Source organism: Quercus lobata, chromosome 8 (assembly GCF_001633185.2).
Source record: "Quercus lobata isolate SW786 chromosome 8, ValleyOak3.0 Primary Assembly, whole genome shotgun sequence".
Taxonomy (NCBI): domain Eukaryota; kingdom Viridiplantae; phylum Streptophyta; class Magnoliopsida; order Fagales; family Fagaceae; genus Quercus; species Quercus lobata.
In genome coordinates this window covers 5,023,921-5,041,849 of record NC_044911.1, presented here as the reverse complement: position 1 = coordinate 5,041,849, position 17,929 = coordinate 5,023,921, and the positions used below count along the sequence as shown (strand labels likewise).

The following is a 17,929-nucleotide window of genomic DNA, read 5'->3' as shown; positions in this document are numbered from 1 at the left end:
TATATGATACTGAATGAAGTGAAGAAGATAAAATATTAGTATGTTTTTTTGTATATAGGGAGCTAGGGAACCTAGAACAAATAAATTTTCTTGGACAAATAATAGAGTAGTTTCTAGGACTACTAACTATTCCACAATTTTTTTATCAAAATTCTGATATGGCAAATTATGAGTAGTTAATCATCACTTACGCATAAAATTATTTTTTTTTTCTTTACTAATTACATTCTACTACATCACAGTTGTGATAAGAAGTGAAAATTTTTGTATTACTAAACATTTTCCAAATAATAATTGAACGTTGGTAATTCACTCCTCCAAGTAGTTTTCCACTTACCAAAATCTTTAATAAAGATGACATGAGAGCCTCATCAATTCATCATGAGATTGAGATCTACTTTAATAAAGACGGGAGACCCGGGATCAATTGGAAGGATGCATGCCTACTCATATAACACGTGGCACTGACGCCCAAAGTTCAAGGAGTAAAATTAGGAAATTTTAGGATGTAAATTACAAATATCTCCAAACTCTTGTACATAAAATTTAAGTACTGAAATTTTAAGGTGTAAAATTCAAATATTTCAAAATTTTAATGATGTAATTTGTAATTTAACTTTATTATTTCACCACTAAATTCTTAAATTAAGAGTCTATTTGGATACAGTTTATTTTGCTAAAAACTGAAAACACTGTAGTAAAATAATTTTTAAATGTGTAAATAAATACTGTGAGACCCATTTTTAAATTTTTTTTTTTGAATAAAGTGGTTGTGGGTCTCATGAACAGTGTGTAAATGGTACGTGAACAGTAACTTTGTGTACGTGAACAGTAACTTTGTCTTCTACCCAGAAATGCATGCATACAAAATTAAAAAAAAAAAAAACAAAACCAAGCGCTGGCTTTTTCAGCCAGATCCAAACAGTCACTAAACCTAACATAAATTTCGCAAGCTATTATTGATTGCTGCAATTCAAGCTTTTGTTTTTTAAGAAATGATATGTTTACAATATTTTTACAACAAATTTTAAGTGGTAAGTTGTTACTGGTTGTTATTATTAGAGCAAAAAAATAATCTTAGTGTTAGTTTCAAATTTGAACCAATAACAACTAACCACCTGTGATTTGTTGTAAAAATATTATAAAAATATTGTAGACATAACATTTCTCTTGTTTTTTAAATGACTTTGGGTGTCAGTGTCACGTGTTATATGACTAGGCATGCGTCCTTCCAATTGATTCTCTGCCGGGGTTTCAAGTAATGTGAAAAGCTTCCAGCAGGTCTTCCATCTTTATTAAAGTAGGTCTCAATCTCATGATGAGGCTCTCATCTTTATTAAAGTTTTTGATAACTGGAAAATTACTTGGAGTGAATTACCAACGTTCAATTATTATTTGTCCAAGAAAATTAATTTGTTCCAGGTTCCCTAGCTCGCTATATGCATAAACATAACATTTTATCTTCTTCTTCATCACTTCATTCAGTGTCATATATCTCAGATTTGTAATTACAGGTAAATCGTAGCTTGTTATCCAATGGATTAATATCTTTGTTATAGGTAATACATTTGGTCGCTGTAGTTGGAATATGGTTTGTATATCTCTATTTGCATGACTTAATTGCAATCTCTCTCTCTTTTTCTTTTTCTTTTTTTCCTTCTTTTTTTTTTTCAGTTGATGAGAACTTGGAATTGAATTTCAGTATATATATATATATATATATATATATGTCTCAAAACTCTGTGTCTCAGTCTCATTTTGAAAATTTTGGTGTTCGATCTCAAATTATTTAGCAAACAATCCAAATGCAAACCCAGTTTTAGCCTCGATTACTAAAGGAGTCATGCTCAAATATTATATGTTCCTTTTCCTTCATTGAAAAAATTATCAAATCCAGACGAAAGACCAATTTGAAGAAAACCAAATTCTTTGAAGAGTCTTCTTTTCTCCCCACCCTTAGGCCAAAACCCAAATCCTTTGTAGCACTATCTATATGTAAGACTTACCTATTCCTTAGTAGATAAGGAGACCAAATTACTTTATTAATAATTAGACTTCCCTTCTATTCTAAGAAAATCTAAACTAAGTCAAATTAAAAATTTGAGATAATTTCTAATTATATGAATGTCTTTGTATCTTTTTTCAAAGATTACCATATTGTTAATGGTCTTTCTTCTTATCACTCTAAGATTTGTCCTATTCTAATTAAATTGTGTATTGTTCTTTAAGTAGTATTACTTTTTTTTATTTTTTTTTTAATGATATTTACAATGGGATAGTGGAAATTTGAATCTGGATATCATAGACACACTAGAAGGTGCTAAGTAATTAAGTTACAAAGCTCTAGCCTTAAGTAGTATTGTTAAGTAACCATTGAATTTGAATTTAACTAGTACATAATACAATTGTGATCAATCCGTGCTCACATAGACATTATTTATAAGCTAGCACTTCACCCCTTTGACTTGAAGTTTATTCTGCAAATAAGTAATTTTTATAATCTTGATTGGGCTTATATTACAGATGTCTGTACCAAAATGGGAGGATTTGAACATGGACTGTTTGGTGAATGTGCTTAGAAGAGTGGGGATAGAGTCACTACTATTGGGCGCTCCCTTTGTGTGCCAGTCATGGTACAAAGCAAGCCTTCATCCTTCATGCTGGCAAATCATTAATTTTCAAAAAATTGAAAGTGGTCCTTTGTCTTGGTACTTTTATGATGGAATTACAACTGAATTTATTAAGTCCATAATTAATCGAAGCCGTGGAAATGCTACTGCAGTCTGGCTACCTGACGACTGCACTGAGGAGGCATTAAGATATATTGCAGACGAGTAAGTTGTATACCTTTTCTGTTGTCAACTGCTCACAATGTCTTAGTTATTACTCACCCTTATAGTTCACTGTTCCTCTATGCGGTCTCATGGATGTGCAAAAGGTTAAGGAGGTACTTCTAAGTTCTTAGTTCTAACAGGTTGGTAGGCATGTTCTTCAGAGTTCACACTCGCACTTATATGTCACAAAGAATCATAATAGACAAGAAGAGTTAAGAATGATTTTGATGGATTCATATAAAATGCAAATAACCTAAATTTGCATGAATATATAGTGCTAGAAGATCATAATTTAGAAAATCAGCTAGTGGTTCTTGCTTACTATTAATTATTTATTGAAGAATGAATTTCTCTTATTGTAAACATCGATGCCTTTCATTGTTTCCAGGTGCCCTGCCTTGAAGGCTCTGATTCTGTCAGGGAATCTATGTTACAGGTATTTCCCGGTTATTCCAGAACTCATAAGTAAGTGGAAAAATCTAGAGCAGCTGAGACTCGGTCACCTTAGTAACATGGAGAGAGTGTTTGAAGAAATCAACTGTCATTGTAAGAATTTTTATTGGTTATGTGCTTTTGGAGCCAATATTGAGAGGGATACAGCATCAGCCATTGTCACCTTTCTTCCAAACATTAAGTATTTGTATATGAGGAAAGCAAACATTGATCGGGAGAGTTTAGAGATGATTCTGCAGGTCTGCAAGGAGCTTGTGCTTTTGGATGCCAGGGATTGTGTAGGTTATGAATGTGATGACCAGTTACTGAAGCTTGCTTCACATATTAGTAATTTCCAGCACGAAGGTTCAACGCTGTTTGATTATGAAGACTATTGGGGACCCAATGAACATGACAGTATTTATGATGATTACCTTTCTGATTAAGTGGGTTACATTAATAAAGGTACTATTTAGTATTTAAGTAAGGGAAATGCTAACGAGTGCCCTTAGGGCACTCATTAACAATCCAGTTAAAGGCTATTTATGTTTACTATTTAAGTTTTACATTTTCTGCATCAGTTTGAATGTGCATATGGTGATATGGGTGAATTAGTGACATTTGGGTGGTGTTTGGAGTTGGTGTTGGGTTTTATGGAGTGGTGTTATGCTATTAAATTTTTGGCATTAGCCTATTTCATGACTCTAATTGTAATGAATTCAAATTTGTTATTGTATTTGCAACCTTGTAAAGGTCTATCTTTAAGCAATTTTAAAGGATTACTAAATGAAGAAGCTCACTTGAGCAAGAATGAAGGCTAGCTCAAGCAAGCTACTAAAAACCGGCTCATGCACGTAACAAACCCGCTCAATCAAATCATTAAAGAATCACAAAGCTTGCTTGTCCCTCACTCAAGTGGGACTCGAGTGAGGTCATGGAAACTAAAAATCATGTTTTTTTTTTTTTTTTTACTTATTTTTTAACCCTAATTTAGCCTTCATTCAAAATCCAACTTTGAGTACCTATATAAAGAGAAAAAGGCTAAATGCCCTTTATTTTTAAAGAATGTAGCAAAACACCCCCCTCTTTAAAGTATATAGTAAAATGCTCTTATTTTGGAAATCGATTTTGTTATACGTAAAACTTGATATCCACAACATCGAGTTCTATGTGTATTTTTAAGTAAAACTCAACATTAGCAATGTTGAGTTCCACGTAAATTTTCACAAACATATAAGTAGCAAAATATAGCTGGAACTTGACATTAGCAATATTGAATTCTAAAAACAGAGGTATTTTGCTAGATACTTCGAAAAGATAAGTGTTTTACTGCATACTTTAAAAATAAAGGATATATATAGCAATTTTGCTCCCTATATAAAGTATTTTATGCACGAGTTTTTTAAAGATTGAGAGGTTGAATGATGGTCTTTTATATATATATATATATATATATATATATAAAAGCTACAATGGATATTTTGATTGTCATTTTCTAATAGTTAATTTTTTTTTCTTTTGGAGTAAAGGTTTAGAAACTTAGTGACGAATACGACAGTACACGAAGAAAGTATAATTGCAGCTAACGCAAGCCCAAAAGGTGAAGTAAGATCCTCCAACCAAACCAAGAAAGCCACCATGGATCTTATAAAACACTGCCAATGTATAAGCTACAGAATTATCAAATGCAAATTGACATGAGCAAAACTGGGAATAGAGCAGCCTACTATCTTCAAGTAAGTGTTCATAAGTAGCTGCAGGATTAAGGCCTCTACGTAAAACCTTAACTGAAGCAGAGTCATTTAATTCTATCCCAATATTAGAAATGCTATACTCCAAACAGGAATTCCAAACATCAACATCCACAGCAACAGAAACAGAAACATAAGCATCCATTCGGTTTCTGAAGACAGGCAACATAAAGCTCTTACCCGTAATAGCTAATTAAGCTAAGTTCATCACGAATTAGAAACCCAGATGTAGTAAATCCCAATCGACCATCAACCTACAGAGCCAAAATTACAACATAAAAAATTTACAAAAGACATTCAAATGTCATATATATTTGTATTATCATACAAAAATTAACCAAGCTCTAATAAGTACAACAGTGTGTGTGTGTGTGTGTTTTTTAGTGTGCAAATGAAACAAAAAGAAAGGGAAAAAAGGAGAAGAGAAATATATCAAATTTACATAACATAAAAGTAAAAATATATTTTCCTATATATTGCCTCCCCTTAAAAACCAAACAAAGAAAAAATAGGTTCTTCCTTATGTTAGTATCTTTCTTTCATCATACAAAAACATTTTCAAATTTCCTTTCCAAACCCACGTAAAGTGTTTTGTATATCCATTGCTTTCCAAAAGCATATTGTATTGTTTAGGTCCCGTCGGATGAAGTTATTGTAAAAATTGTTTATATATATATATATATATATATATATATTGTTTGACATATGTAGGGACTTGGTGTGGGTTTGGGTTTTGCTTATTTGTTTTTTACCTTTTGTTTTTGTCTAAAATTTTTTGGAAATAATATACATTTTAGAGTTTTGAAAAGAAATTAGCTTTTAACTTTTTGTCAAACATTTAATATAAAAGTTACTAAAAATTATATATTTTAATAAACACTATACAAATAAACTACTGCAAATAAATTATTTCCAAACTTATTGTTAGAGTGAGTACTATTAATAAAACTTGGTGATGCACGGAATCATCAGTATATAGATCCTCGTCTATATGGATAAGATGATCAAACACAACCTACACAATTAGAAAAGAACTCTTTCATAATGACACCAGGGTGGTGGTAGCCAAAAACTCTCTGATGCCTAAATTAGAAATTTCAGATTATCTGTGATAGGATTGCAGAAATGTAGATAGTATTTTGGTCAAAAGGTGGAAGTGTTTCTATCTTCTTGGGATTGCTTTATATAGCCTTTTGCTTGTAGCCGTTTGGGACCTCTTTATTGTGCTCCTTTACGGCGTTCGTAAAGTTTCTCGGTGAGGAATGAACTTTTATGAGTCCAAAAGTCATTCTTCTGTTTATTTTCGTTGCGTTGTTGGGCAGTTAATGCCCATTTAATGAATGTTCTTAGTCCATTGTATGTTTGGACGGAGCAAATTTCTGTACTCATAAATTTCCCCTATCTCTTGATCGTTCATGTAATTTGGACGTTCGTAGAAATATGAGCAGTTGCCTTTTCGTTCGTGTAATTTATTTTTGTTTTTGTTTTTGTTTTGTTGAGAATTAATTCCACACCCGTGCATTGTGCGTAATAATTGTTTTAGGTTGGTCTCATTAACTTTTTTTTTGCAATTTGAACTAATTTAGTAAGTAGTAATATATTCCATGATCATATTTTCACTTATTATAAGAACAATCACAAATGTAATTAATACATATAATTTCTGTTGTTCCAAAATGAAAGCAAAACAATTTTTCTCAGGAATTCAAAAGGTAAGTGATAAGCCCGACAAAAAAAGGTAATCGTCCATGCAATACGAGATAAAGACGATCTTACCAAAATCGTCCAGTGAGGAAAACGTCGTCTCTCAAAGATCCGAACACTCGTTCCCACCCTTCGCGGAACGGTTACAGGACATTAATCAACCTTCGGACCATTGGGGATGGCCGCTCATCATTAACACTCAACGAGAACGTTACCAGGCTAAATTAAAGCCTCCATCAATACTCCACCAACGGCTAGAAGAAAGGAACTGCAAGCACACATATATAAAGACTGAACCCCAAAAGGGGTGGGGTAAGAAAACATTCTAGCATAATACTCTCATTGCTCTCCTTTGTCAATCTTCCTGACTTTGGCATCGGAGACCTTTTTGCAGGCACAACGCCGGCGAATCACTCACTTTCGTTCGTCCACGGGTTGCAGAGGATTGATTGGGTAAGGAACGACTTCCATCTGGACGATCATAATCAACTGACGATCAAATCATCATCAGTTTGGCGCCATCTGTGGGGACGACGATTCAAAACGTGAACTGTCCCTAGTCCAAATGGAATCCGGTACAAACCCAGATCCTGCTGCGCTGGCCCTACAAATCTAGTCGCTATCAGCAACCGTGGAAGAACTCACGAGACAAAACCAAGAAATGAAACAACGATTACTACGAGAAAGCAATCGTGCAGAAAGGGGAGACGACGAAGACAGCAACAGAAGGCGAACCAGCACTCCGGAGGAAGCAAGCTCAGATCTCTTGAGAGAAATGAGGAAAGAGATGGACGAACTAAGAAACGCCATAAAAGGAAAGACTGACCAAAATTTGGAGAGGATCGTCCGGAAGACGGACTCGCCCTTTACCATAGCCGTCCAGGAATGCCCTGTACCCTCCAAATTTCGTCTACCCCAGCTGGAACCTTTCGACGGGCTGAAAGACCCTTTGGATCACTTGAATACGTTCAGGACGACCCTAGGCCTCCAACAGCCCCCTGACGAGATCTTCTGTCGCTCATTCCCTACAACCCTCAAAGGATCAGCCCGAGAATGGTTCAACAAGTTGCCAACATCGTCCATTGACAATTTCGAGCAGTTGAGCAACTCCTTTGTCCGTCACTTCGTGGGGGGGCAGCGACCTAAGAGAACTGCTGACCATTTGCTTACTATCAAACAAGGAGAGAAGGAACCACTGAGGTCTTACGTGACACGCTTTACCCGAGGAATGTTGGAGATAGACGAGACAGATGACAAGGTACATCTCACAACCTTCAAAGCAGGATTGAAGTCCAGAGATTTTGTGGCATCCTTGGCAAAGAACCCCCCTAAGACAATGGCCGAGGCACTGTTAAAGGCTCAGAAGTACATGAACGCGGAGGAAGCCCTGGCAGCTATTGATGGGGCAGATAAGAATAGGGAAAAGAAGAAAGAAAAGGAGGACGATCGAAGAGGGCTAAAACGAGAACGGGCTGACAGACGGAATGACGATGGAAACCGAAGGAGAGACGATAAAAACAATCGTTCATCAAGGTTCACCCCGCTGGTGATGCCAGTAGATCAGATTCTAACAGAGATAAGGGACGAACCATCCCTAAAGTGGCCAAAGCCACTCCATTCAGCACCTGGATTACGTGACAAGAGGAAATACTGCCGTTTCCATAAGGATCATGGGCACTACACGGAAGACTGCAGGGACTTAAAAGAGCAGATTGAAGAGCTCATCCGCAATGGGAAGCTACAACAGTATGTAAAAAGGGGGGATTTCGGCAAGTACGGACAGAAAAGCCAGCCCGTGAGCACACGAAGAGACGAAGATCGTCCCCAACTTAGACCTCAGAACGCCCTCGGGGAGATAAAGACCATCGCTGGGGGACCAACCGCCGGAGGATCATTCAAGTCTCTCAGGAAGTCATACCAAAGACAGGTAAACAGCGTCCACAATGTACCACCGTCCAAACAAAGACGCACCAGCGAAGACTTGCATTTCTCTGAGGAAGAGGCCAGAAGTGTGAAGCAACCCCATGATGACCCGCTCGTCATTATGATCATGATCGAGGGGTTCAACACGCGAAGAGTCCTGGTCGACAGCGGAAGTTCAACAGATATAATCTATCTCCCTGCTTTCCAACAATTAAAGCTGGACTCAAAAAGGCTTCGGCCTTTTGAGTCTCCCCTAGTCAGTTTCAGCGGGGACAGGGTGTACCCCAGAGGAATCACGACCTTAACGGTGACAGCCGGGTCATACCCCCTCCAGGTAACCAACCAACACAATTTTCTAATAGTAGACTCACCCTCGTCCTACAATGTGATCATTGGTAGACCGATGCTTAATCGCTGGAAGGCTGCTATCTCCACCTACTGCTTAAAAGTGAAGTTCCCAACAGAACATGGAGTCGGGGAGATTAAGGGAGATCAAGTGCTGGCCAGGGAATGCTACCATGCTGTCCTGGCCTCAAAAGAAAACCATACGTGGACAATTGAGGAAAAGACGCCAGAGGTTATGGAGAAACTTGAAACTGTAGACCTGGCTGACGGAAACCCTCCCAGGACGACCCAAATAGGGACGAGCATGAGTCAAAAGACGAAAGACGAAATCGTCAGCCTTCTGAAGAGCAACCTCGACATTTTCGCCTGGAGCCACAAGGATATGCCAGGAATCCCAGCAAGCCTCATCCAGCATCATCTGAATGTTGATCCGGAAAAGAAACCTGTCCAGCAGAAAAGGAGAGTCTTTGCTCCCGAACGAAATAAGGCAGTGATGGACGAGGTAAATAAGCTGCTTGCAGCGAAATTCATCAGAGAAGTCCATTACCCAGAATGGTTGGCCAACGTAGTCATGGTCAAAAAGTCAAATGGGAAATGGAGGATGTGCGTCGACTTCACAGACTTAAACCAGGCATGCCCAAAAGATAGCTTCCCGCTGCCCAGGATCGACCAGCTAGTAGACTCCACAGCGGGGCACAAACTTCTCACGTTTATGGACGCATTTTCAGGATATAACCAGATACAAATGGCTGAAAAAGACCAGGAGAAGACTGCTTTTATCACCAGCCAGGGACTTTACTGCTATCGGGTCATGCCTTTTGGGCTCAAAAATGCAGGAGCCACCTATCAAAGGTTGGTAAACCAGATGTTCGAGAAACAAATCGGGAGAAATGTGGAAGTTTATGTTGACGACATGCTCGTCAAGAGCAAGGAAGAAGAAAACCATCTGGACGACCTCAGGGAAACGTTCGATACTCTTAGACGGTATAGCATGAAACTAAACCCGTCCAAGTGTGCCTTTGGTGTTTCCTCGGGAAAGTTCCTCGGGTTTGTAGTATCACAGAGAGGGATTGAAGCAAATCCCGATAAGGTCAGGGCCATCCTGGAAATGTCTTCGCCCAGGACGGTCAAAGAATTACAGTCCCTGACAGGGAGAATTGCAGCCCTCAATCGATTCGTCTCGAAGGCAACGGACAAATGCCTCCCGTTCTTCAAGACTTTGAAGAAGGCGTTTGCATGGACGGAAGAATGTGAAGCGGCGTTCAAAGAACTGAAAAGGTATCTCAGCAACCCGCCTCTCCTGAGCCCATCCAAAGAAGGTGAAGAGCTATTCCTATACTTAGCCGTCTCAATCACAGCTGTCAGCGCGGCATTAGTCAGAGAAGATGGCGGTTTGCAACTTCCTGTGTATTACGTTAGCCAGGCCTTCCAGGGCGCCGAGGCGCGGTACCCACGTATAGAGAAGATCACATTCGCCCTGATCATGGCTTCAAGGAAACTTCGTCCATATTTTCAAGCCAATCCCATCGTCGTGATGACGGACCAGCCCATAAAAAAGGCGATGAACAAACCCGAAGCGGCAGGAAGGATGGTGCAGTGGGCAATCGAGCTCAGCCAGTTCGATATAAAATACCGTCCAAGGGTAGCGATAAAAGCACAAGCACTGGCAGACTTTATAGCAGAGTTCACTGTCCCTGAAAACATAGAGAACATCTGAACGGTTAATACTGACGGATCGTCCACTCAACACGGTGGTGGAGCTGGAATCGTCCTCACCTCTCCCGAAAAGAATGTCGTCAAGTATGGAGTTCAACTTAAGTTCCCGGTGACCAATAATGAAGCGGAATATGAGGCATTACTGGCAGGATTGAGAGTAGCTCGAGCACTAGGAGCTGAGAATGTTGTGCTCAGGAGCGACTCCCAACTCGTCATTGGACAAGTAAGAGAGGAGTACGAAGCAAAAGAGGCAAGGATGCAAAAATACCTCAAGCTGACGAACCAATTGATCAGTTCCTTCAATTACGCAGAGTTCGTCCGGATCCCCAGGGACCAGAACACAGAAGCTGATGAGGTAGCCCGAAGTGCCTCAACGGGCAGCACAGGTAAGAGGTTCGATTGGAAGACAGAAGAACAAAACCATCCCAGCATACTGGAACTTCAGATTTCCTCCGTCCACACCGACCAGGGATGGACGAGCCCAATAGTCACCTTCCTTCAAGATGGACGACTACCAGACGATCCGGAGGAGGCTAAAAAGGTAAGGAGACGAGCAGCCAGATTTACGATGCTCAATGACGAACTGTACAAAAGAGGCTACTCCCAACCGTATTTGAGATGTGTTGAAAAGGAGGAAGCTAGGTACATCCTTGAAGAAGTGCATGGTGGGATCTGCGGAGATCACACGGGGGCAAAGTCCCTCGCCAGAAACATCATAAGAGCTGGCTACTTTTGGCCGACAATGCAACAAGACGCAGCTGACTTCGTGAGGACGTGTGACAGTTGCCAAAGATATGGGAATGTTCAAAGAATCCCCGGGGAGAAAATGACCACAATATCGTCTCCCTGGCCATTCGCACAGTGGGGGATCGACATCATGGGTCCCCTACCTCAGGGAAAAAGACAGGTGAAGTTTCTGCTCGTCGCTATCGACTACTTCACAAAATGGGTGGAAGCAGAAGCTCTGGCAACAATCACGGAAGCAAAGGTACAAAGTTTTGTTTGGAAAAATATTGTTTGCAGGTTCGGTATACCAAGGACGATCATATCAGACAACGGTCGGCAATTTGACAGCCAAAGCTTCAGGTCATTTTGCTCGAGCTTGGGCATCAAAAATAAATATTCATCACCAGGCCATCCCCAGGCCAATGGACAGACGAAAGTAACCAACCGGACCTTGCTGAAGATCATCAAGACCCGGTTAGTGGGGGCAAAAGGAATGTGGCCTGAAGAACTGCCAAGCGCCTTATGGGCGTATAGGACGACAGCACGGACACCAACTAGAGAAACGCCGTTCAGTCTGACATACGGCACAGAAGCAGTCATACCAGTCGAAGTTGGTCTCACAAGCTTGAGGAGGGAATTTTTCGACGAGCAAACCAATGACGATCAATTGAAGGAAAACTTAGACAGCCTGGACGAGATTAGAGATCAGGCAGCTGAAAGAATGGCAAAATACCAACAGAAGATAGCAGAATACTATAATCAAAGAGTGAAGCTGAGAAGATTCAACATTGGTGACCTCGTCCTTAAAAAAGTCACCCCCGCGACAAAGGACCCAGCACATGGTAAATTGGGACCGTCCTGGGAAGGACCCTACAGAGTCGTCCAATATTCGCGTCAGGGCAGCTACCACCTGGAGGATTCAGAAGGAAAAAGACTACCTCGTCCATGGAACGTCGAACATCTAAAGAGGTATTACGAAAAGGAACCATGAACTTCATTGTAAAACCAATTTGATTCTTCTATCTTATGTAAGCAATTGTTCGAATTATGAGAATTATCCAACATCCCTTGAGTGTCATTGAGCAAATCATTCGACATAATTTTCAAAGAAAAGCTTAAAGACGATAAAATTCCTTAAATGGATGTACATCGTCCCTGAAAAGCTTAAAGACGATAAAATTCCTTAAATGGATGTACATCGTCCCTGAAAAGCTTAACGACGATAAAATTCCTTAAATGGATGTACATCGTCCCTGAAAAGCTTAAAGACGATAAAATTCCTTAAATGGATGTACATCGTCCCTGAAAAGCTTAACGACGATAAAACTCCTTAAATGGATGAACGTTGTCCCTGAAAAGCTTAACGACGATAAAATTCCTTAAATGGACGTTCGTCGTCCATTTAAAGGCCTAAAGACGACAAAATTCCTTAAGTGGATGTACATCGTCCCTGAAAAACTTAACGACGATAAAATTCCTCAAATAAATGAACATCGTCACTGAAAAGCTTAACTGGATGTACATCGTCTCTAAAGATTAGTGACGGAGAAAATTCTCTAAACAAATTGCGTTAAAGCTTAACGACGACAGAAGCTCCTTGTGTAGGTGCACGCCGTATCAAGAAATAAATTTCCTTGATGGCCATATGCATTACGCAACATGATCACGTCTGTACAGAAGAACAAGAAGGCCAAATCCTTCAAGTTGATCAACAGGACGATCAAAAAGTTAGATTATGGGAAACTTTTCCAAAACCAAAAGAGCGAACGCAAACACAGACGTTTATAAAATCAAGCATAAAGTTAAATTGTTCTAGAACCAAAATATGAGGCCCCAAAAACAGGAGGGGTATCCAAATAACAACTGTTCTTGACTTGGTGCATAAAAAAAAAAAATAGAAATTTTCTTAAGGCAAATTATGCTGGAGGAACAATGTCATCGTCCTGAGTGGCCTGAGGTGGATCATCGCCGGTAGAAGCCCCTGCTTGAGCCGCCTCGTCCTCCTCGATCTCCTTATCGACGGCTTCAAAGTCTAGATCATCGAGACTCACGGCAGTTCCGTGCTTGATCAAATACCTCCGCAGCAGCTCAAATCCTTTAAAGTACCACTGGAAGAGAATAGTGTTATATTCCTCAGTCGTCTGGAAAGCAGTGACGGCCTTGGCCACTACCACCTTCATCTTCTGAGCAGCCGCCGCCAGAAGTTCGTCCTTCTGCTTCACGGATTGTCTCTCGACGTCCAATTGCTCCGTCAGCACACGGACTTGCTCCTTGGAAGCGTTGAGAGAGTCCATGGTCGAGATCAGATCCTTCCTTAAGCCAGAAGCCTCAGCCTCCAGAGCTTCTACCTTCGAGTTGGCCACGACGGCCTTCTCTTCATTTGCTAGATACTAAGTGGTGATGTGCATGGTCTCCCCCAACACCTATGGACGAACACAGAGTTAGTAAAAATTAGCTCAATGAAACGAAAATGGTCAGGCAGATAAAAACGAAGAAAAGGATAAGGTATATAAAGATTCACCTGCACAAGTTTGTGGACGTGGCGGCTCACCATCTCGTGTGAGGGAATGCTCGTGACTTCCCTCATTTCACCAGGAGTAAAAAGTTCGGTGGCACGATCCATGGCCGTCCCTGCGTCCGACCAAACGCTGGCGTCAACCTTCCCTTTCCCTTTGCTAGCAGCCTTCTGCCTCTTTGAAGGACGAGCGACCTCCTCAATTGAAATCCCAAGAGACGCAACCAGACCCTCGTCCAGGTCAAGCGTAGGTGTGGACGACCCTCTCTCCACCACCTCTTTTTCCTTCTCTTTATCCGTGATTCTGAGCCTCTTTTGGCCTATGCTGGATAAGGGCTCATTCTTTTTACCCTTAATTTTGTCATACATCTCTTTGTTGAATTTCGACGTCATTTCTACAAAGAAATGAAAGGACGAATTAAAGAAATGAAAGGACGAATTAAAGAAATGAAAGGACGAATAAAAAAGAACTCAGATAACACGAAGAAAAGACGTAAAGTGCAACTTACGTTTTCTCTCCTCACGATCAAGAGTACTAAGTACGTAGAGGGAAGGCTCCGGGCCCAGACAATGACGAGCTAAGGTGCGCGGATCAATCAACTCACCAAAATCTTCTATCGTCCTTGCGTACCTGATGGCAGCCTGCACTCGCTCAGCAAACTTGGCCTCTAGCTCTGGACGTTCTTTCACTGTAAAGGACGATCATTAAAATAAAAAATAAAAATAAAAAAAAGAAAAAAAGAAAAGGGTCCAACAACAGTGGATACACGCACCAATCAAAGGGGTCTCCCATCGTCGCAGCAACCTAGGGACGTTCCCCCACAAATCATCAGGCAACGTTTCCCAACCGTCCCCAGACACAAAAAAATATCTCGATTTCCAATAGCGGAAGGACGATGGAAGGTCAGCTATCAGGCGAGCCTTCCTACTCCAGGGTACGAACTCATAGTACCCAAACTCTCTAGACTCCTTCAGACGATACAAGTGGACGAACTCATTAACTGAGATCATATCCCTGTCGGCAACGGTCGTCCAGATCACCATACAACTAATCACTATTCTCCAGGAGTTAGGCATAAGTTGCCCCGGCGCAAGGTTAAAATGGTAAAGAAGCTCCATTATGAATGGATGGACGGGAAATCGGAGGCCACACGAAAAAGCAGCCTCATAGAAGCAAACTTCTCCGTGGGCGAAAGCACAGGCCTTTTCACCCTTCCTGGGCAGACGAGCCTTAGTTCCCTCTGGGAATTGGAATCTGTCCTTAAATTTACTAAAAACCTCAACTTTCAATGAGCAATTTTCTTTCAAGGCATGAAATCGACGAGCCGTCGATGGAGCAGGGGAATGGGAGGACGAAGGAGCACGGGAAGGAGTAGTGATCGTAGCACTGATCCCGGCCTCTCCCTCGGCCACGTTTGAGGACGATCCTCTCTCCAAATCACCCAACCCTTCTTCTAAACCCATATTTTCCTCTCTTAAGTGCCCTCTAATAGAACGAAACCAAGCCTGGGACTCCAACAGAAGAGGGTATAAAACACCCAACGCCGGACCTAACCCGGTACCCCTATCAACAAATTCCTCAACTACTGGGTACGAACCGGCGGCGGAAGGCGCACCTAATAGATCACCGGAAAGCTCTACCAAAGAACCTAGGCGGGCAAGTAGAAAAGCTACGGAAGGGAAGTTACGTCTAACTTCGAAAGTGTCCACCATTAAAGAAGAAAGAAAAGGAAAACTAACGCCACTACTCAGAGAAACCAGTGCAGAAAGAAAAGGAAACTTAAGCGACACAAGTACAAGGAAAAACCGAAAAGGAAATAGAAGCGTAAATGAGGGTGGGCGTACCTGGAAATTAGGGAGAAAACTGAGGAGGTGAGGAGCAAAATACGCGTAAGAGATGATCAACTGCACAAAGAGGGGGGAAATGAAAAAAAAAGAAAAGCCAAAAGAAACCAAAGGTTTCTGCCTTGGAAATTGCGGGAAAAACTGAAAAGGCACTCACCGGAAACGAGGTACTCCCACCAGTAGAAATCAAACACGTGGCACTGAGAGGAGCCACAACCGCCACTACGCAATCAATGCGGAGCAGAACCCCAAGCGCCATTACTGAAAAATAAATAAATCAAAAAATAACAATCTTTTCATATTCCAATGATCGTCCAAGTAATGGACGACCATGGAATAGGGGGCAGTTGATAAGCCCGACAAAAAAGGTAATCGTCCATGCAATACGAGATAAAGACGATCTTACCAAAATCGTCCACTGAGGAAAACGTCGTCTCTCAAAGATCCGAACACTCGTTCTCACTCTTCGCGGAACGGTTACAGGACATTAATCAACCTTCGGACCGTTGGGGATGGCCGCTCATCATTAACACTCAACGAGAACGTTACCAGGCTAAATTAAAGCCTCCATCAATACTCCACCAACGGCTAGAAGAAAGGAACTGCAAGCACACATATATAAAGACTGAACCCCAAAAGGGGTGGGGTAAGAAAACATTCTAGCATAATACTCTCATTGCTCTCCTTTGTCAATCTTCCTGACTTTGGCATCGGAGACCTTTTTGCAGGCACAACGCCGGCGAATCACTCAGTTTTGTTCGTCCACGGGTTGCAGAGGATTGATTGGGTAAGGAACGACTTCCATCTGGACGATCATAATCAACTGACGATCAAATCATCATCAGTAAGTTAGTGAAAAATTCATTTTTTTTAAATAAAATTTATGTATAACATTTTGTTTATCATTCAAAATTTTCCTACCCTACATTCTGAAAAACCAAAAAATATATCTCAAAAATTTATAAAACTCGACAAAACTACAATTCAAAATAAAAACAGAAATAGAAAAATAGAACTCACATCAAAGTCAAACTCCTTCTCCTGAATATGTAAAACATAAAATGTGATGTGATCAAGTCTAAATATCCAATGCAAAATCAAATTCAATTTTTTTAACAGCACTTTGAAGTTACACAATAGAAACAGGTGGCTAATCCCAAGTAAAAGTGATGGTTGTAGGCTTGTAGCTTTATACATGATGATTATAATCTAATTCAAGAGTACAATACCAAAGAGGAAAAAAGTAGAGAAAAATTTTAGAAAAAGGAAGAAGTATTGTGTAAATACTTTCATAATCTAATCCAACCTGTGAATAATGAATAGATAAATAACTAATATCAAACACAAAATTGATTTTTTTTTTTTAAATCTTAAAAAATACACTAATGAGATAGGATGATAGAGAGCAATATAAAATATTAGTAAACTTAAAAAAATACTCAAGTACCTAGGAATGCCATATAAAAAAGACATAACAATCTGTTGCTATTTTTTAAATAACATATGTACAAATAGTGAAAGGAAACTGCACAAATTAAGACCATCTTCTTCAACTATATAAACTTTCTTCATTATATTGTTCAGATTATCTTGTCATTTTCCAAATAATAGGATAATGGGGGTGCAAACCTTTAGTAGGAGATCTATAATGTGCTTGGTTTGGACCACTCCTATGGTGCAGTTGTTAGGTTGCATTTTTGTCACTATCAAAAATAAAGCAAGACTTGTGAATACCTTTTTATAGACATTTATTCTTGATTGATTTCATTTTTCAGTTATAAAAGTCTATTTTAAAGTATGAACATGTAAAGACAAAATTATATGTAAAGTTAAAATCGCCAAAGATAAAAATGTAGAGACAATATTTTTATTTTTATTTTTCACTAATTTATCATTTATTTATAGCATCAAAATTAATGTAGATGAATATGTAAAGTTAAAATGCCTAAGATTCTTCTAAAAATAAAATGCCTAAGATGAATTTGTAAAGTCAATATATTTATATATTTAATATTTTCAAAAAAATTAAAGTTAAAAAATAATGATGTCACAGGTGAGGTGGCTCAACAGATTTGTAGTAATAATAAATGTTACGCTTCAACTTTTAGATATAACTAGTCGTAGACCCGTGCGTTGCG

At 39.7% G+C, this 17,929-nt stretch overlaps 1 protein-coding gene across 3 annotated transcripts; it reads left to right on the top strand.

Moving 5' to 3' along the window:
* Positions 1-1,242: 1,242 nt before the first annotated feature.
* On the top strand, positions 1,243-4,024 carry LOC115957949 (F-box/LRR-repeat protein At3g48880-like). Of its 3 annotated transcripts, none has more exons than XM_031076302.1 (3): positions 1,243-1,300; positions 2,524-2,834; positions 3,223-4,024. In XM_031076302.1, exons 2-3 carry the CDS (start codon positions 2,524-2,526, stop codon positions 3,710-3,712), a joined length of 801 nt encoding a protein of 266 aa, XP_030932162.1. In that variant the 5' UTR covers positions 1,243-1,300; the 3' UTR covers positions 3,713-4,024. The 3 variants fall into 3 exon arrangements, 2 of the variants coding, with proteins under 2 accessions (XP_030932162.1, XP_030932160.1); XR_004084426.1 differs by lacking the exon at positions 1,243-1,300 and adding an exon at positions 1,319-1,514 and having other exon boundaries at positions 2,524-2,974; XM_031076300.1 differs by lacking the exon at positions 1,243-1,300 and adding an exon at positions 1,335-1,514.
* Positions 4,025-17,929: the final 13,905 nt, after the last annotated feature.

What these genes read in the sequence shown, in the direction of transcription:
- LOC115957949 (XM_031076302.1), top strand. Translation starts at nt 2,524, where the DNA reads ATGTCTGTACCAAAATGGGAGGATTTGAACATGGACTGTTTGGTGAAT. An exon ending in TTAAGATATATTGCAGACGA is followed by an intron (nt 2,835 to 3,222) that starts GTAAGTTGTATA and finishes CATTGTTTCCAG; the next exon opens with GTGCCCTGCCTTGAAGGCTC.